This window comes from Monodelphis domestica, chromosome 4 (genome assembly GCF_027887165.1).
Source record: "Monodelphis domestica isolate mMonDom1 chromosome 4, mMonDom1.pri, whole genome shotgun sequence".
Taxonomy (NCBI): Eukaryota; Metazoa; Chordata; class Mammalia; order Didelphimorphia; family Didelphidae; genus Monodelphis; species Monodelphis domestica.
This window is the reverse complement of record NC_077230.1, coordinates 94,805,836-94,827,229: the sequence shown is the minus strand read 5'-3', so window position 1 is coordinate 94,827,229 and position 21,394 is coordinate 94,805,836. Positions and strand designations below refer to the sequence as shown.

Here is a 21,394-nt window from a genome sequence, read left to right as displayed (position 1 = left end):
TTATTATTCTAATACCTGTTTTAAGCATGATTACTCTCTACAAAACCTCTGAGGTTAAAAGTGTATATTTAAACTTTTTTATGGGTGTGTGTCACAGAAGTCTTAATTTGGTTTAACATCTTAATTCGCTAAGACTTTTGGAACCCCCCCACCATCCCCCCCTCCCAGAGAGGAGAGAATGCCAATTGCATCAAAGGCTGCAGAGAGGTCCAGAGGAATGAGAACTGAGAAAGGACTGTCAGATTTGTCTGTTAGGGGATCATTGGTAACTAGAGAGAGTAGTTTTAGTTGTAAGATGCGATCTGAAGCCAGATTGCAAAGGGTTAAGAAGAAATTAAGAGGAGAGGCAGCTGGGTGGCTCATAGGATGGAGAGCCAAACCTAGAGATGGAAGATCCTGGGTTCAAATTTGGATTCAAACACTTCCTAGCTGTGTAACCCTGGGCAAGTCACTTAACTCCCATTGCCTACCCTTTACCATTCTTCTGCCTTGGAACCAATACACAGTAGTTCTAAGATGGAAGGTAAGAGTCTTAAAAAAAAAGAGGAAGAAAAAATCAAGAGGAAAGGAAGTTGAGGCACTAATTGAAGGTGCCCTTCTTAAGGAGTCTAGAAACCACAAGGAGAGAAATTGGATGAAAGTAGGATAGCATAGGATAGCAAAAGAGATATAGGATGAAAAAAAGGGATTGAGTGAGGACTTTTTGAGCATGAGGGAGATATGAGCAAGTTTATAAGGTGTAAAGAAGCAGCCAAAAGGGAGAAACTGAAGTTTAGTGAGAGTAGGGATGAAAGGGCCAGCTAGGTGGCACAGTGCCAGACTGGAGTCAGGAAGACCTGAGTTCATATCCAGCCTCAGACACTTAGCAGCTGTGTGATCCTGGGCAACCCACTTAACACTTTTTACCTCAGTTTCCTCATCTGTAAAATGAACTGGAAAAAGCAATGGCAAACTACTTCAGTGTCTCTGCCAAAAAATCCCATGGATGGTGTTGGTGTACTATGGTCCACAGAGTCACAAAGAGTCAGATCCAAATGAATGACTAAACAACAACAGGGAGGATAGAATAGGGCAATCTGCTGGAGGAGAAGGGATAGATCATCTGGAGATAGATACGATCACTTATCCCTATAAAGGGGGTTGCTTTAACAAGGAAGGAAAAGGGAGTCACTTCTTCATGTGAGTACGGGATAAAGTAGAAGATAGTGAGAGAAGGCAATATATGTAAGAGGTGGGACTTGAATTCACATCTTCCTGACCCCAAAGGTAATGTAGCATTTTAATGTCTGCTACATTAAAATTCCCAGGTAACTCGCTCCCTTTCTTCCCTGGACTAGAGAAGGCATCATTGTTCTTCTTATTTTTTGACTGAAAGTGTGATCTCATCAATGCTGTGTACTCCAGGTGAGGGATTTCCTCTGCCAATGCAAATCAGCTCCTTCTCTGCCATTTATAATCTCAGAGGGTTACCTAAGGACCCAAGAGATTAAGTGAAGTCACTGTGTGAAACTGACACTGCCAGTGTATATCAGAGGCAGAATTTGAATCCAGGCTTTCTGGTCTCCAAAGCCAGCTGTCCTTCTACTGTGACCTTACGTCTCCCTCCTCACTTTTGAATAGCTGCATTTGCTAGAAAGTTCTTCTTTAGTTTGAGCTGAAATCTACAGCCCTGCTATGGCTTCTACTTACTGAGCCCTCTTTCTACTCTCTACATCTACCCAAAATATATGCATGGCTCCTTCCTCTGCTTGTCTCTAAACAAACAGTCAAATCATATGTAGAGATTTATCATTCACAAACACCTAGTTTTCTCCCGCTAGCCTCAGTTTCCCATTTTGCCAGAAACTCTCTTGGAGAGTAGATAGAAGAGTGAAATCCCCAATTAGTCTATTTAACTATGGCTTAGCAATTCTGTAAATATTTGATGGGGGAAGAAAGAGTAAAATTAATCATTTAAATGATGTTTGAGGATTATCTGGGAAATCCTTTTAGCCTTGTCCTCCATGGACATTAATGTAAACAGACACAAATGAGCTTTATTTTAACACGTTCACACCAAAGATCTTTAATTCTCAAAATAAAGGAGATTTAATCCTGATAGTGGATCATAGCATTCTACTTTTAGAGCTATTAATCTAATCCAATCTTCTTCTTTTCTGGAAAAGTAAAAGAGGCCCAAAGAGATTAACTCACTTTTCCAGGGTCACTTAAATAGTAGTAAGTGATGGAGCTGGATTTCCAATCCAGATCCTCCAAATCCAGAACTCTTTCGACTGGGTTCATTGATTCATTCATGCAGGCATACACTCGTTCTTTTTCCCATAAAACAAACACTTATTACCCTAAAAGAGAAACAAAGAAACAAACAAAAAAGAATATCAAAGAATCCTTGTCCTCATAAACCAAAGGTAAAACACAGGATTTGGGAATAGAGGCAGCTTCAGTGCCTTCATAAACCAAGCCACTAAAAGCTATTAGTAGGTGAGAATAGAGGTTTCTACTTTGCTCACTTTGAATATAGATGACAAGACATTGAGACATCACAAGAGTTGTTGCCCTGTTCTCAGGATAAATAGTAGATATTTTATTTAATTGTGCTTAAATGTGAAATAGATGATTTTATATTTGTTCTTGGAGGTAATAGGGAGCCACTGGAGTTGATTCAATGGGAGGTGAGGTAGCAATTTATTGTTACAAAGTATTTGACATATTTTGCCTCACTGCATCCATATGACATAGCTAGGGCAGCCAGGTTGCCCAGGGGATAGAGTGCTGTGCATCTTCCTGAGTTCAAATCTGACCTCAGACACTTACTAGATTTGTGACCCTGAGCAAGTCATTTAACTTTATTTGCCTCAATTTTCTCATCTGTCAAGTGAGTGGGAGAAAAAAATTGCAAAGCACTTCAGTGTCTTTGCCAAGAAAACCCCAGTATATGATTGGGGGATTTTGTTTTTAAAAGATTACTCTATTATAAATATGAATAATATAGAAATAAATTTTGAGTAATAATACATATATAACTCAGTGGAATTGTTTGTTGGCTCCAGGAGGTGGGAGGGAAGAGGGAAGGGAGAGAACATGAATCATGTAATCTTGGAAAACTATTCTAAAAATAAATAAATAAAGTTAAAAACAAAAGAACACAAAACAAAAAAGAAAACCCCATATAGGGTCACAAAGAGTGGAACACAACTGAAATGATTAAACAACAACGGTATTGGCTAGATCGACCACCCTAAATCGGTTGTTTTTTTCTCTCCATACCTAGCTTATCCCATTTTTCCAAGCACAGTTCCTCCAAGGCGGATTCTGCCTGGACCCTGACATGCCTGAGAAGGCAGTGGTAGGAAAAGACTCCAATAAAGCAATGCCCTATGACAAGCTTCTTTGGCAGAGTTTGCTGCAGAGAGGCAGGTTGTGACTTGCGGGATGTTGGCTCCAGATTCCCAAGTGAAAACAGCAGACCTACATTCTTTCAGGCCTAACTCTTGTTTTCCTCCGTAGGGTAGTGAATCAAGAAGAAAAGTCATTTGCTATAGGCATCCAGTTCTTGCTGATGAGGCTGTTGGGTGAGTGTCTGAGTAGTCCCCTCACACGGTTAGTCATTTCTTAAATGCCTGCCATGTGCTAGTCACTAGGCTAAGCATCGGGGATGATAAAGAAAGGTAAAAGCTAGTCCTTGCTCTCATGGAGACAACCTGCAAACAGCTAGGTACCAAAAGGGCATATCCAGCCAGGATAAACTGGAGACAGTCCTCAGAGGGAAGCAATGACTAGCATTCAGGGGGATTGGGAAACGTTTGTTTTGTCTTTGGCTTTTTGGTTTTTTCAGAAGGTGGGACTTTAGCTGAGACTGGAAGGAAGCCAGGGAAGCCAAGAGACTTGAGGGATGAAGAGGGAAGGAGTTCCAAGCATGGGGGATATCCAGGGAAAGTGCTTAGAGTTTGGGAGATGCTGTGTTATATGGGGAGCAGCAAAGACCCCAGTGTTACCAAACTACAGAAGTTATAAGAAGACTAGAAAGATAGGGAGGGGCCAGGTTATGAAGAGCTTTAAAAACCAAATAGATGATTTTATATTTGATTCTAGAGGTAATAGGGAGCCATTGGAGTTAATTGATCCCAATTTAGGGAGGGGGGTGACAGTTTATTATTATTTGATATTTGATCTCATTTAGGGTCTCATCACATCTTTTTGATATAGTTGGGGCACATATCATCACCCCCATTTTTCAGATGAGTCAATTGAAGCTGAACATACAACTATTAAGTGTTAGGTCTCTGATCCCTTTACCTAATCCAAATGCCCTTTCTACTATCTCATGCCAGACCATCATACCACAAATAACTTTGGAAAAAGGATACCCAGGCCAGAACGATTCTGAAGGGTGTCCTAGACTGAACAGGAAAGTAGAAGTAGAGCTAAGACTGAGTAGACAATATGGGTAATAGTCTAGAATGCAACTCATGACAGGGCATTAAGAGAGAAACATCTTCAAATTTATTTGACAAGGTTTAACCATTGCATGAGAATTTATTTGCCTAATAGAACCCCCCACAACAGCCCCATACACCCAACGGGACTCTACATCTTCAATCTGGCTGATCTACTGTTGAAGCTATTCCACAGAGCCTGGTGACCCAAAAAGCTGTAGAAATCGCAGGCAGTCAATCCTGTCCTCTACCCTAAGACTCCTATAGTTACTGGTCCTTCTTAGAATGTCCCTGCCAGGTGCATTTTTGGAATCAGCCTTGACAAAGCTGTTTTACTTGAATGCGATTGTTCTGGGGACTAATGAGTACTTTATGGAAGTCTTAAATCAGCCATTCAGTGTAAAGCATAGGCCATTATTTGTCACATTTTATCTAACTCAAGAGAAGACTTAACTTGGGAAATCTAAGGTGGGAGAATGGAAGAAGAGGCAGAGACAAGGATATTTAAAACAACCCATCCTACCCACCCTCATCCTTAAATGGGACATCAGCTGGCATCTTTGAATCAGGATAACTGGAAATGTCTCCAGTGCATGATGCTCTTTAGACTCTTGATAGGACAAGGGGCTCCATGATGCTTCTCCTTGAACTAGGTGCATTCTTACACTAAACCTGCATCTTTGACACTCCTGGATCTGGCATTGGTCTTTGTTTCCAAGGAAAACATATAAAAAGCTCAGGAGTCATGAGAAGAGATTGGTTCTCTAGCACAGGGGTAGCAATAGACAAAGACACTAAACCACAGAAAAGGGTTCTTATTTTATTTACTTATCTATGTTTTATTTTATTTTGTTAATTATTTCTAAATTACATTTTAATCTGGCTTTGACTGTGCTCAGGAGAATTGTGGGCAGTTTTGTGGACACTTCTGCTCTAGCAAGAACTTATGACTGAGTCCCATCTCTGATGACATAGGCAGCTATGGGCCATATTTAACACCTTTGGTCTAGAATTCCATTAAAGGGTAAGGCAAATGGGAAATAAAGACAAAAATTAGAATAGAATTCATTGAGCTTCAGAGGTCATTAAGACTGAAGGAAGTGTGGTATTAAAAATAAACCTTTAGCCATGTGCTAGTCACTAGGCTAAGCATCGGGGATTATAAAGAAAGGTAAAAGCTAGTCCTTGCTCTCATGGAGACAACCTGCAAACAGCTAGGTACCAAAAGGGCATATCCAGCCAGGATAAACTGGAGACAGTCCTCAGAGGGAAGCAATGACTAGCATTCAGGGGGATTGGGAAACGTGACTACCTTCTCTCTTATGAGAGGAGAAAGACAGAAAGAGAGAGACAGAGACAGAGAGCTAGAAGGACAGAAAGAGAGGGGGAGAGAGACAGAGACAGAGAGAGACAGAGGAGGGAGAAGACACACACAGAGAGAGAGAGAGAGAGAGAGAGAGAGAGAGAGAGAGAGAGAGAGAGAGAGAGAGAGAGAATAGTAAATTAAAAGGAAAAAGACCCTTGACATAAGAAAAAGAAAAAATAAAACTTATCCAACAGGAGAAACTCACAGGAAAAAAATCACAACTAAAACATTCCAAAAAACAAAAGATTCTAGGGACACAATTTCTACAGAAGTGTATGCTGAAGAATATTAAAAGAAACACATAAAGGAGAAATTAAATTAGCTAATGAATATATTAAAGGAGGAGTCTCATGGAGGAGGTAGAAAGGGGGACACATAGGAAGAGATAAGAGGACAATTTTGTTTTAAAAAATTAAGTAGCAAAATTAATAAAATAACATCAATGGAAGCAGCAAATAAAATAAATGTAGGCTAGTGAAGCTTAATGGATGATAAAATCAACTAAAGGACAAGTTTTGAATATAAAAGAAATTTTAAAAGCAACTAATGAATATACAGGGCAAAATAAAATACTTGAAAAATAGAACAAGATGTTTGAACTATAGAGACATTGAGCTCCCAGGGAGGTATGAAGACAGAAAGAAGAAAAAACAGACACTGTATTTGAGCAACTAATTAGGGAAAACTTCCCAGAATGGACAAGAATAGGCATCACTTTGCAAGTTCAAAGAATTCATTGGCTCTCAGCATGGAGAAATCTTCAATACAAATCTCCAAGGCAAGTAAATATTAAATTTCAAAATTATAAAGGCAGGAGGACTTTTTTAAGTGTGAAGAAAGAAAAGAGAAATTGCCTATAAAAAATTTGGAATATCATCAGACATTTCAATAACAACAATGAAAAAGACAAAAACTAGATAAAAATATATCCAAGTCTTAAAGGCATAGGATTAGAACCCAAAATTATATATACTACAAGCCTTAGCATATCATTTAAAGGCAGAAGGGGATCTTTTAAAACCTCAGAGAATTTATGAACAAAAACCCACGATTAAAAAATCCCTACAAGCAGATGAGGAAGAGTTCCAGAGAGGCTGAACAATCAGAACTTAACAAAATAATAATATACTTTAAGTGTCTTACTACCAAGTACTGAGATCACCAAAAAGAGGTAGACAAAAGTTTTTAAAGGTGAGAGAGAGAGAAAAATCAAATCAGTGTTTGAGTTGTCTGTTTGTTTTTTTGTTTTGTGTATTATAGGGTCAGTGGATAGAGAATCAGGATTGAAGATGAAAGGTCCTGGGTTCAAATGTGACACTCCCTGAGCAAATCACTAACCTCAATTGTCTAGCCCTTACTGTTCTTCTGCCTTGGAATCAATATTTAGTATCAATTTGAAAACAGAATGTAAGGGTTTAAATTTTTTTAAAATGTACTATAATTAAGAGTTAAAATTCTCCTTTTTTACAAATATAAAGGTGTTTAAATTAAAAAAAAAAAAAAACCCTCCAAGGTAGAAAAGGAAAAGAATTGGTAAACCCCAGATCTGACAAGCAATAATAGAATACTTAAAATATGATAATGGAAATATCACATATTAAAAATACAAGATATATACAGAGATATAGAATAGGGACATTTTTAGCATTGAGTCCCTACATAAAGGAGAGAATAAAAATATTGTCTTCAACTAAAGCGGGGGTTCTTAATTGTTTTTTTTTCCATGGGTCATTTGGCAGCCTGATGATACCTCTGGGTCCCTTCTCAGAATAACATTTTTAAAGACACACAAGCATTTATTAAACAACTTTCATCTACCAATCACTGTTCTAATCACTAAATTACAAAGGAAAAAATTTATACAGAAACTCAGTTATCACATAAAATTTTTAAAAACCAAAATCATAGTCCCCAGATTAAGAATCCTTGATCTAATGGCATCCACAAAAGGACAAAGAAATTATCTAAAGGAGTATAAGAAAAGGAAGTTGATAAAGTTAAAAGCAGAAATAAATAGAAAAAATTTTAATTGAACTAATAAAACCAAGTGCTGGTTATTCTGAAATGATTAATTACCATTTCCTATAAGAGGTCTTTGCCAATAACCCCAATTATTAGTGACCTCTCTGCCTACCTTTGAAATTATTTTGTTTTCTACTTTGTATTCATTTTAAAAATTGAATTATATCTGCATGAGTTATTTTCCCAGGAGAATATAAGTTCCTCAAGGGCAGGGTCTGCTTTGTTTTTGGTTTTGTATCTCTAGTTCCTGGTGCAGTGCTTTGCCTTAATGCTTAATAAATGCTTGTGAAATGAATAAATGACTAAAAATACTGATGACAAATCATAAACATCAACCAAAAATACAATAAATACAAAAGAAATGGAAATGCCATCATAGAATTTTAGCTCCATATGTATAGGTGATGAATTAGAAGAAATGAAAAGAAATGGATAATTATGCATAAAGTACCAACATTTAGAAGGAAACTAAGTGGAAAGTTACTCCACACACAGAAACATACAAATTCTCTTCTAAATGGATTCATGGATGAATTTTCTAAATTTTCAAAAAATGACCATTACTGTATTACATAGGTTGGGGATCAGATGAGATTATATGATTATAGATTCAGAGTTGGAAGAGACCTCAGAAGCAACTAGATATTGAAGTGGATAGTCTGCTGGATCTGGAGTCAGGACGAACTGAGTCAAAATCTGGTCTCAGATATTTACTAGCTATGTGACCCTGGGCAAGTCACTGCACTGTTATCTACATCTGCTTTCTCAGCTATAAAATGGGGATAATAATAACACCTATCTCCCAGGGTTCTTAGAAGGATCAAATGAAAGAATATTTGTAAAGTATTTTGCACAGTGCCTGGCATATAGTAGCTGCTTAATAAATATTTGTTCCCTTCTGTTACATCTAATCCAACCCTTTCATTTTACTAATGAGGAAATTAAGGCTCAGATTCAGAATGTTAATAATGCCTATATTCAGTTAGATTAGTGGCTGACAAAAAAAAAAGTTAAAATCAGCCCCAAAAGAAAAGAAAAGATAAATATAAAAAGCAATTACTATGGGCTAAATGGATAGGGGGAGCCACTATAGGTAACTGAGTGGATAGAGAGAGCCAGGCCTGGAGACCAGAGATCCTTGGTTCAGATCTGGCCTGAGATACTTCCTAGCTGTATGACCCTGGGCAAGTCCCATAACCCCCATTGCCTAGACCATACCACTCTTCTGCCTTGGAACCAATGCACAATGTTGATTCTAAGATAGAAGGTAAGGGTTTTATTTTTTTTTAAGAAGTTAATACATGAAATTGTTCCAATTATCTTTTTAAATGAATCATCATCTGTAGAAAGCTAAAAATGAATACAAGTAATGACAATGACTCTATCATCACTTCCTTGATAAATTTAATGAATGAAATACAGTAACCATGATGAAGAGAAAAGTATTTAGAGACTTGCTTAGCAAAAACAAGAATGAAAACAAACAAAAAAACTTCTTAAATGGGTAATTAAATTAAAATTCAATTTGGAGTATAAATTCCTTTTCAAAGCATCATGGAAGGGGAATATAGAAGATTGCAGATTTCTTAAGCTGGCCCAGGTTGAAAAAAGAGCAAATCACACAAAGATTCCCATAACCCTTGCACTTCTAGCTTGGGCAACATGGGAAGATCTAGATTTTAAATAAATATATGAATGAATAAAAGGACTTTTTTTAAGATTACAAGTTTCATTTGCTTACAACAGAGAAAAGCAGCTGAGAAAAAAGACTTTTAAAGAACTTAGTATGTGGTCTAGCTGGATGAGTTTATCTTTTGGTATATCAAACTGGAAAAGTGGATAACAAACAGACATGAAATTGAACAGTTATAACAAACTCTCTATGGTGATCCATCATTGTCAACAAGAGCAGGGCTATCACATTTGGACTTGCAGAGATCACTCTGTACTTGATATCCCATGTAAAGATGTGAGAGTAGGATACTTAGAGAGTGTAAAGTTGAGCAGAATGACTGGATATAATGGGTGCTGGTAGTCACAGAATTTTAAATATCACTCAGGTCAGTTTTTAAGATTATCTCAAAGAGGAAAATTCCCAAAAGATGTAAAAGACATAAAAATATTGAAAGGAGGGGGGGAGTGAGAGAGAGAGAGAGAGAGGTGATAAGTTCTTTAAACAAAACAAATAAGCAAGAAGACATTAGCTACTGATATGCCTCTTTTCTGATCTTTATATAAAAGTTTTATGCAAATAATCTATGCATTGAGAGTACTTTCTTTTTATTTATTTATTTAAAAAACCCTTACGTTCTCTCTGAGAATCATTACTATATATTAGTTCTAAGGCACAAGTGGTAAGGGTTAGGCAGTAGGGGTTAAGTGACTTTCCAGGGTCACATAGCTAGACAGTGTTTGAGGCTAGATTTGAACCTAGGACCTCCTGTCTCTAGGCCTGACTCTCCATCCACTGAGCAACCCAGCTGCCCCCTATTGTAGCTACTTTCAATGAAAACCATAAAAGAGATAAGCAGGACTTTTGTCAAGCTCTATAGAAAGCTACTTTTCAGTGATACCACTGACCAAAAGATATAGAGAACAGAAAATGGATGTTGTTCATTGATTTTAATAAACTATTTAATTTGGCAGAGCAAAATGCCACTTTGGAGGTTCCCCTCAGGCATGGTATCTCACACGTATACAGGAAAATTGTATAACATTCTATGGCAGACACAATTTAGAAGTAACTTTGTTCAATGATGCATCGAGCATTGATTGAATCATGAGGTGTGAAATAGATAAATTTGTGTTAGGGGAGGGCACATATAGCCACATATACCCATCGCAGCATATTCACAGATCTTTCTTTGAATATATATCATGAAGATGAAAACCCTCTGATGGTTAGGAATAAAGGGGAGCAAAGGTACTGTGCAATTTTCAAATCACTTAAGAGGCATTTAGGCATCTTCTCCTTACCTCTGAGCAGAATATGGGGTGACAGTTATTATCATCTAACTGAGACGATAAAGGCCATGGACTAGGCTGTGATGGTGGAGGAGAGATTTGACAGTCAAGTCACTCTGTCACTTTGGAAGAAATGACAGACAATGACAGATTAAATATAGGGGATAAAGAAGAGGAAAAGTCAAATGTGATGAGATTTCTAGTCAGGTCAATCAGTCAATAAGCTTTTATTAAGCACCTACTATGTGTCAGACACTGTACTAAACAGTGAAAATACAAAAAAAAAAGGCAGAAGATTGTTTCCACCCTTAAGGAACCCATAACTTCATGGGGGAGACAACACACAGCTGGAGCTTGAAGGAAACCAGGGTAGCCAGGCAGTAGAGATGAAAAAGGAGAGAATGTCAGGTAAGGGAGACTAGAAAAATGATGTGACACCCTAGAAGAAATCAGACAATCTGGAAACGGTGCTGGTGTGAGGAGTTCAGTTTGGTATTTGAAAATTTTAAGGCAATAGTGGGACATTTAGGTAGAGATTTTCTGTAGGCTATAAGATTAGAGATTTAAGGCTAAAATGGGTCTTAGAGATCATTTTTCCAAAGATGTCAAACTTGTAGCCCACAAAACTCACTGAGAAAGGGGCAGCTAGGTAGCACAGTGGATAGAGAACCAGGCCTGGAGTTTGGAGGATTTGGAGGAACTGAGTTCAAATATGACCTCAGACACTTCCTAGCTGTGTAATTGATCTTAGGCAGAAGCTTTAACTGCAATTGCCTGGCCCTTATTGCTCTTCTGCCTTAGACTTGGTAAGATAAAAGATAAGAGTTTAAAAATGTAATTGGGAAATGTCTAAAAAAAAGTAAAACTATAATACAACATAGATGTTGGTTTGTGGCTCCCTAAGCCAAAATATGCCACTCACAAGGATCTATTTGCTATTTGAGTCTGACACCACTGATATAGTCCAACCTCCTCTTTTCACATATAAGGAAACCAAAGCTTATAATTAAATATTTTGCCCCAAGTCACACATGTAACAAGTAGCAGAGCAGGGATAAAAATTCTGATAGAAATGAGAGTGGGAAGGATTGAGGATGCACGCAGTTTTAAGAAAGGAATGGACAGATATAGTGGAAGATAGTGGGTGTAGACCACAGAGATTCAAGAAGTTTGGCAGTGAAAGGAAGGACAGCAATTTTTAGGGAGGATGGATCACATCAATTCAAGAAACATTTATTAAGTATCTGCTATGTGCAAGGCTCTGTCCAAGATGCTAGAAGTTTTCAGTGATAGAGATATCAATATGCTTGAAGACATAACGGAGCCCCTGAAGAGGCTGAAAGAAGAGTCTGAAGATTCTAAAGAGGAGATCATTACAGAAGTGGGATCCTGGGGCAAGTAGAAGGGATCCAGAGTGGGGTCCAGAGTGAAGGGGTTAGCTATAGAGTGGGAGGAAATCTCCTCTAATGCTGGAAGAAGGAAAGAGTAGAGGATGGATGTAGGGATAATGAGAAGATGGAAGTATTTGAGAGTTTGAACCAGATGGTCTCAATCTTCTCTGAAAAGCAGAAAGTGAAATCCTTTATGAGATTACCAGAAGGATTATACAAGGCAGAGTTTTCAAGGATCAGAAGAAAAACAGAAATGACTATCTAGGTGAATAGGAAAAAAATAAGCTTCTTTTTAGGAGTTGTTAAGAAAATAGGAACCATTAGGAATGTTCAGAGTTAGAGGCAGGATTGTGGAATCCAGGGTTCTTTCCACATCATCACCCTGTTGTTATTGTCTTCTCTTCCTTGGTTCAGTAGACCAATTAGTTTCTCTCGTACCTTATCAGACCAAGGTAAGATGCATGTTATAAATGGTTCAGAGGCAAAAGAACCATTAGAAGACCTCTTCTCATTTTAACTCCTTGTTTTCATTCATTCCTAACTTTCTCTAAAAACTTCATATGGAGATTGAAACTTTCCATTCTAGACATGGCTTTAAAGGCAGTTTAAATCTGAGCTGCAGAAATTGAGTCCTTACTACCTCCAGTGAACTTGGGCGGGGGGGGGGGGGGGGGGGAAGGACCTTTTCTGTGGCTACAAGTATTTGGAAGGTTTGTTTTGGGGGAGTTTTTTCCCTTCCTTTTTTCATCCCGATTTTGAGCTCAGATAACTCAAAATGACCAAAGTTATAAAGTTCAGGCTTGGCAGGATTGTACTCATAACCAAAGAATGCAACTTGGGTCGAACATAAAAAGGACTTCGTATTTTTCAACTTGGGCAGGTTTAAAATTACAGTGCATCCTGATAGAAATTTCCCCCATCTGGACTTCGTTTCAGGCCAAGCAAGGTCAAGATAATGATTCTTCCTCCTTGTTCCCTTCTCTCCCCCAGAAACAGGGTGGTAAGCAGGGAGGGCCAGAGAGAAGAGCCAGCTTCTTGTTAATTCACTCAAATATCTGTCTCAGAGAAGCTTCCTCCAGGTCCCTCTGAGCTGTTCAGTTCTAGTTAGGGCAGCTTAAGAGAGCCCTCAGCCCAGTGATTAGACAGAACCATGTGACTTAGTCAGTAGTCTATCCTTTAAAGGATGCCGATTTGCCTGTCATTTCATTGTTGCTAGAAGGGAAGGGAATGTGTTGTCTATATTCTTGAGAATCTAGCCAGAGGTTACCATTACTGGTGAATTTCCAGGCAGTTTGTGTACTTCTGGATATACAAAGAGAAGCAGAACAATACCTGCCCTTGAGGAGGCAACATTCTCCTGGAGGAAACAATATATACACATCTATGTATATCCCCAAAGTCTGAGTGCCATCTGAAGCCGGTTACTTTGTATTTAGCCTCTACCTCAGGGATGTAGCCATCAATAAAACAGAGACAAGGTCTTGCCGCCTTTCCAGGCTTGGAGGCATCTGCAAGAAGCCTTCTGAAAGGTCTTCTGAGCTCTTACCTGGGCAGAAAGGGCCTGTGCAAATCCCAAGTGCAGCTTTTAATGATGTTTTCCAGTCTTTCTATTGGCACTTAACCCAACTTCTGGGACTCATCGCACGCTGAATGAGTCTGTCCCTGGTCTGTTTCTTTCTTCTGTTGTGAGAATAAACCACAGATCATGAAAAGATATTTGTCTTTAAAAGAGCCCATTGCGATTTCCTTGGGGAACAGAGCCATTTGGGGATGGGATTCCTGTTCCCTTTCCCTAAAAAAAGTCCTCCAAGGTAACTGCATCATTTGGGAGAGGAGGGCCCAGGGATGCCAAGACTCCTTACTGCTTAGGGCAAATATTTAACCTGGCATTTTCTGATTGGTTTTTTCTTCCTTGTCTCCCGGTAGCCTGGTTGCCTGCGCCAGCCCTGTATGGCCTGACTATTGATCACACCTGCATTTGGTGGATGACATTGTGCTCGGGGAAGAAAGGAGCCTGCGCTTACTATGATAACCAGTCTCTTCTCCACAGGTGACATTAATGGAGGGATGCCTCCATGAGTGGGGTGGGGGCAGGATTTATCCAGATGTGCCCATTGTAGGTCTATCAGTAGAGGGTGGGTGGGAATAAGCATTTGTATAGCACCTACTATGTGCCAGACACATTGTGCTAAACACTTTACAAATATATATATATATATATATACTTTATAAATATATATTATTTCAAGTGATCCTCAAAACAACCTCACAACAATCCCCACAACAACCTCTGAGAAAGGTGCTTTATGATTCCCACTTTGAAGTTGAGGGAACTGAGACCAGCAGAGGTTTATTGACTTGCCCAGGGTCACAGAGCTAATAAGTACCTGGGACTGGATTTGAACTCAAGCCATCCTGATTCCAGGCCCAGTATTCTAGCCATTGCACCACCAACTATCAATGGTCTAAATGAAATGAATCTGCTTTGCTTGTTTTTTCTTTTTTTTGTTGTTATTTAAGGGTCAGAGAAAAGAGAGAAGGATTAAAGGATCATAGATTTAAAGCTGGAAGGAAACTTAGACACCATCCAGACAATCATCCTCATTTTATAGTTGAGGAAACTGAGTCTACTTGCCCGATGTCACACAGGTAGTAAGTTTGAAACAGGATTGAAACTCTTATCTTCCTGACTCTAAGCCACAGGCAAAACAAGAGATGAGAAAAGAGGGGACATATTTTGATCCTTGTAGGGAGGAGGGAGAGAATTTGGAACTCTAAATTTTAGAACACTAATGTTAAAAATTGTTTTTACATGTAATTGGGAAAAATAATTTCTTAAAAAAAAAACATAAAGTATCATTGTAGCATGTAGGCGTGGGTGAGGGCATCCTAGTGATATGGGACTAATCTCTTCAGATCCCAAAACTATGTTTGCCCTATGCATCCAAAGTGTACCTACTATAATTTTCCTTCACCTTTTTTATTTGAGTGAATGAATAAAATACTTATTAAGTGTTTATCAAGTGTAAAATACAACTAGGTGGTACAGCAGATAGAATGCTGGGTCTGATGTCAGGAAGATTCAACTTAGTGAGTTCAAATCTGGCCTCAGACACTTATTAGCTGTGTCACCCTGGGCAAGTCACTTCATGCTATTTGCCTCAGTTTCCTCATCTTTAAGATGAGCTGGAGAAGGAAATAGCAAACAACTCCAATATCTTTGATAAGAAAACATCAAATGGGGTGACCAAGAGTGGATATGACTGAAAAAATGACAACAACATGTGCAAAACAAAACAGCCCCTTCTCTCAAAGAGTTCCAATTCTAGTTAGGAAACAAGACATGTGGAAAGTTTCAGCTGCAAGTCATACAGAGAAGTCTTTTTGTCTTTCGGGTACAGAGAATTCAAGAAAAGATTATAGGATCAGAGATTTCGAGCTGGAAGGAACCTTGGAGGCCATCCAGTCTAATCCCCATCACTTAAAAGAAAAAGAACAGTGGGTAGGGTACAGTGGCAAAGCAGGTCATACCTTTTCTTTAATAGCATCTTAACTGATAAAATCTGATCAACCATTCAACAGAGCCAAAGACTTCAGTGTTAAGAATTTTCTTTTCTGAATCTTCAGTAACTGTGTCAAGGATAGCTGCAGGCTCCATCCTCACAGAAATTGTTTCCCACAATGATGGCTGGAAACATCAGGGTGCCCAGAGCTCATGGATTCAGGATCCTGGGCCATCTCCATCAGGGTCTAAGGAGATATGATAATCAAGGAGGTGGTAATAATGACTTGACTTGGCTGCACATTCTGTCTCTTGTGTCCCCCTTGGTATGCCCTGCTACTTCAGTTAGGCTAGCTTGCCTGCCCTGGGAGAGGCAGTGGGTTGGCAGTTTCTGGGAATGGCTGACTCCTTCTCCCAAGGATTTGCTTCCCTTAATGATAGCTGTGACCAGTGGTCAAGGAGGGGATAGGGAGTTGTTTCTGCTGTTCTCAGGCCTCCATTTGGTGTCAACTGGTCAACAACTGTTGATAGTGGTGAAGAGAAAAGTGGAGTGGGTTCCTTCTCTGCAATGACTTCTCCCCTTTCCTTAACCAACATTTTGAACTTAACAAACAGCAAGTCTGAACATTTCAATACAAAAAGAGTAGAAAAAGAGGATTGTATATGAAATTGAACTTCAAAAAAGTCCCTTTTGACAAAACAAAGAAAAAATGACTCCTAAAGTTAGAGACATTAGACATTGGAGACACTGGAAAATATATTGCCCTTTACAAGTAGAGAAAATGAAGCTAGGGGAAAGAAGTAACCTTTCTTAAACCACAGAGAATGTCTCTTGATTTCCTTTCAAAGATCTTTCTACAACCAGACACTGACCAGACCTGATGATTTTTTATCCAAAAAAAAAGTGATTTTACCACTTGGGCTACTCTTAACAGCTCTATCTTAAGTTAGTCCAAGACCAGCAGATAGGAAGTATTTGAAGAAATTTTATCATCTCACTTCATTTCACTTACCAAGAGTTGTGAAAGACTCTGAAGTAAAGTAGGAAGAAGAGTGAGGGATCTAAAATGAAGGGGTTGGGCTAAATGGTCTCTGAGGTCCCTATAACCCTGTGATCCTAGGATTCGGTGGTTGTTCAGTTGTGTCCCACTCTTTCTGGTCCTTCTTAAGATTTTCTTGGCAAAGATAGAGTGATTTGCCATTTCTTTCTCCAGCTATTTTATAGATGAAGAAACTGAGGCACACAAGGTAAAATGACTTGTCCAGGGTCACTCAGCTAATAAGTGTCTGAAGTCAGATTTGAAATCAGGAAGAGGAGTTTTTGTGACTCCAGATTTGGCACTTCTTTCACTCTGATACCTAGCTGCTCCTCTTAGGGTTCAGAATCAAGAACAAAAGATGTAGATGAACAGAATAAAGAAGGGAAAAATATCTCTGGAGACTGAAATAATGATAAAAATACCCACTTTTCTCAGGAATAAATACTAGTTGAAAGACTAGATTTTTAGCTCCACGTAAGGCCAGCCTGTTGTCAAGGGTCTACTGTCCTTTAGAGTTTTCTGGCATTGTCTAATTAGCTCTAGCCTTCTAGAGGGGACTGGAGGTACACTAGAAAAGATTTCTGTATTCAGAACCAGAGGTATGAGATTTAAATCCACAAAGCTTGGTGGTACAGTGGAAAGAGCAAGGATTTGGAGTCACAAAGTCCTGAGTTCATATCTGGCCTTAGACACTCACTTATGTGGCACTGAGTAAACTATTTATCCTTCTCCAGCTCCGTGCATCAGTTTTTTCATCTGTAAAATGGTGTTAATAATGGTACCCACCTCTCAGGTTTGCTATCAGGAAAAAATGAGATATTTGTAAAGTCTTTTGTAAACCTTAAAGTGCTATATAAATACTGTAATAATGATAATGCTGTCACTTAACCTCTGGCAGCCTCAGTTTCTTCATCTTTAAATGAGAATAATTCTGAGAACAAGTGATATAACATGTAAAGTCCTTTGCAAATTCTAAAACACAATATAGATGATAACTTTTATCATTCTGTGCCAGTCCTGCTACTTTCTACTTCCCTGACTCATTGAACTGTTCTGGTCCTCACTATAAAATGGGAAAGTTGGACTAAATGACCTCTAAGAAGTTTTCCAGCTCTAAATCTCTAATGGGTGTCTCTCATGCCCCAGACCTCCTGGGACTGATGCAGAAATTCCATAGAAGCAGAGAGCCTTTCTATGTAATAATGCCTACTTTCTTTTCTCTTGGCAGCTACTTGGGCCTGCAGATGGGGTACAAAGCCATAGGTTTGATGCTGATCATCATCATTGGCTGGCGGGTGAAGAAAAATAAAGAGTATGACTTACAGGAAAAAGCCTCTGGGCTGATTTAGCATTCCTCATTTGCCCCAGCTATGACCTCCAGGAGACCTGGACTCCAAGCTGCCACCCTCTCCCACTTCTCAGTCCCCCCAAACTGGCATTTACTAAAGTTAACATATAGTTTTCCTTTTTCTTATCATTGGGAAGAAAAAGAGAGAAACTGACCATTTTTAACTCTTTCAAAAATTTGCTCTCCTTAACCAAGCTCTGCAAATATGTATCTGATCTGTACTACCATATCATCTGTGGCCAAGGATTCTCCGGCTTCCATGGGCTGACCCTTTTAAGAACTCGCACCATCAATCAGTCATTTCTCGGGATCTGACCAGGACTCTCTGCTTATCGTTTTCTAATGTCTGAGGAGACAGAGCTTGGGCCGCCAAAGAAGGGAAATACAAAATGAGGCGCAATTAGAGACTCTGGCTACCATGGATATAGAACACTGGCCTTCATCCTGGGGCAGGGGCCAGGGACCATGTGGAGAAATACTTGGCTGGTAACACAGAATGGTTGTTAAACTTTCCAGAGGAAATAAAGAAAGGAATATATTGATACCTTTGCAAGAAGTCTCTTAGGATTTCATATGTTGGCTATGGTAGGTGTGTGGGATACACCACGTCTAAGGGCCAAAAAGAGAAAGGAACTGTGTTGAGATAGGAACAATGGACTGCCTTGGGAGGAAGTGGGGACAGAGTCCATCCTTGTCTTCTAACCAGGCTTCCCAAACAGGTTCTGAATTAATCCTGATGAGGTATCCACCTGTTCGCCAACAAGCGAGTGTCCGTTTCATTGTTAAAGATTTCCAGTTGTTCTCCCTGAGCCCTGTGAAAAATATTTTACCCCTCTTCATTCTAACATGTCAGGGTGTACCTTAGAAGCCACAGATTTGGGGGATGGAAATTGGCTCTGCAGGTGACCTCAGTTTTTCTGCTTCAATTTCATTTAACTACCTTGTCCGCTGCCTTCAACAGAAAAGGAAAATGGCCAACTATCAAAAATACTGGAAGAATCGGTAGCAAGTTCTCCTTCTCTGTACCTTTCTAGTGCCAGGATGATTATTTGTCATTGTTGTTTTATTGTTAGTTATTTAATGTGTTACGCTGTTCATAGTGTTCTAGGCATCTTACAAGTATAATAAAAGATGGGCATAAACTTCATTTGGATATGATTGAAACTAATTTAAATCAAATTAATGAGTTTTCCCATGAGGGTTAATGTTGTTTTTTTTTTTAAGTTTTTTTAAACCATTACTTTTCATCTTAGAATCAGTACTGTGTATTGGTTCAAGACAGAAGAGTGGTAAGGACTAGGCAATGGGGGTTAAGTAACTTGTCCAGGGTCACACGGGAAGTGTGGAGGTCACATTTGAACCCAGGACCTCCCATTCCTAGGTATGGCTCTCAATCTACTGAGCCACCCAACTGTCCCATGTCAGTGTTTTTGATACAGAGTAATGATGTCAAAAGCTGCTTATTCTCCCCAACTATGTGTATATGGTTGACTCTAGAAAGACAAGATGCTATTGGAGCTTGTAGAATGACTCCCAACCTTTGTGGACTTAGGAAAGGCATATAATGTCCCTGTAAAATGGGTATAATAAATAAACCTCCCAAGAATGCTGTAAGAATAAAATGAGATAATAAGGTGACAGCATTTGTTGGAGTTGGAGGGAGTGAAAACACTTGCATGGCTTTCATATAAAATGCTCATTAAATCGATAATGTCTCATTTATACAGAATTCAGCTTACTAGCAACCTCACTAACTTTGCCATAATATAGTCAGGAATCAAGAAGTAAAATGAAAGAGGCAAAAAAAGGCTCAAGGGCTGCCTTGATGTGTGTGCAATAAAGTTCATGGCCATTCCTTAGGGGGGAAGGTTCCTCAGAGCCTCACTTGACAATGATTTACTCATATTTTACACTTAGTTCTAATAAGCCAGCTCATCCACTTTCCAGGGTGATAGCAGATAAAAAAAAAACAAAACCCAGTAAATTACAAGAGACTGCTAAAGGTAGGTAGACTGGTAGGATGGGGAATAATAATAGCTAGCATTTTTGGAGCACTTGTAAGGTACTTTACAAACATTATTTCATTTGGTCCTCACAACAACTCTGGGAGGCAAATACTATGATTCTCATTTTACAATTGAGGAAACTAAGGCAGACTGCAGTTAAGTTACTTGCCCAGGGTCACACAGCCAGTAAGTATCTGAAGCTGGATTTGAATGCAGGTCTCCCTGAGTCCAGGTCCATCACTGTATCCTCTGTGTTAGACAGCTGACAGGAAAGGAATAAATAGAAACTACAAATTCTACAGAACAGCTGCTTAAGCATACTACGGAAACAAATAGCTTCCTTTCTATACTCTCCCAACCCCCAACCATTTCTAACTCAATGGTCCCTAAGGGTATTTTGTATTCAAAGCCATTCTAACAATCGAAATTCATAATGACGGCCCTGAACCATTAAAAAAAAAGTTGAAATAGATTTGGTATATTCTGTTTAAGAAAGCAAGGGTGTCTGCAATATATTCTAGACAAATGTCCATCCAAAATTAAAATGAAAACCTAAAAGGAGGGCGGGAAATCCAGAAAACTTGGCTATCCAAAGCGACTTATTGACCAAGGAGTTCTAGATAGCTTGAGATTTTCACAATCCGATTGTTCTCAGTAGTCTATTGCCAGGGAGATCAGGAATAATTGAAATTTATAACTAATCCAAGTACCCCAGCATAGTCCTGAGCACATAGTAGGCCCTCCATGCTTACTGACTGATCAGCAGATCCTCTGTCAATAATTTGAAACTCCTTCCCAAAGTTTTGACTCCAACTACTAATGAGGCGGCAGTAATACTGGTTTGAGTTTCACTCCCTGGAGACATTTGGAAATGTCTCCAAGAGTTTCAAAAGGGACTGAAAAAAAGGCAGTGGTGATGTAGGAAGAATGACTTCCAGCTAGTGAAATTAGTTTCCCAGATACCTTTTTTCAGGAACTGATATGATTAGAAAATCCTGGTAAGAAAGACATCCTAATGAGCTGGAGATGGGGAAGCTTTCTCTACTGAGGACCACTGGTCCTGAGGGGGATAAATTAACTCAGCATCCCACAAGTGTAAAGGAATTCATTCTACAGTCAGTTATTTGGGTTTGTTAAAAGTTTTCCAAGAGAAACGTAAGATGTTCCATTCATTAGTCAAAGAGAACACGAAACACTTTGGGGGCGTTAGGTTTCGAGAACTTAGATAAATCTTCATACTTCACTGATTGAACTGAAGTGTTTATACAATAATATAGAATCCATGTGAATGTAATTACTCCTTTTAGAAAGATACAAAG

The 21,394-nt window shown here is 39.0% G+C and overlaps 1 protein-coding gene across 2 annotated transcripts in view; it reads left to right on the top strand.

Annotated features, from left to right (window-relative positions):
* The window catches only part of SLCO2A1 (solute carrier organic anion transporter family member 2A1), a 157,350-nt gene extending 138,134 nt beyond the window's left edge, over positions 1–19,216 (top strand). For both annotated transcript variants that reach the window (XM_007493896.2, XM_056793630.1), the window contains exons 12-14: positions 3,508–3,572; positions 14,106–14,229; positions 17,950–19,216. In XM_007493896.2, coding sequence (XP_007493958.1) covers positions 3,508–3,572; positions 14,106–14,229; positions 17,950–18,070 — 310 coding nt within the window. In that variant the 3' untranslated portion in view covers positions 18,071–19,216. The remainder of the gene's footprint in view (positions 1–3,507; positions 3,573–14,105; positions 14,230–17,949) is intronic.
* The last annotated feature ends 2,178 nt before the right edge of the window (positions 19,217–21,394 follow it).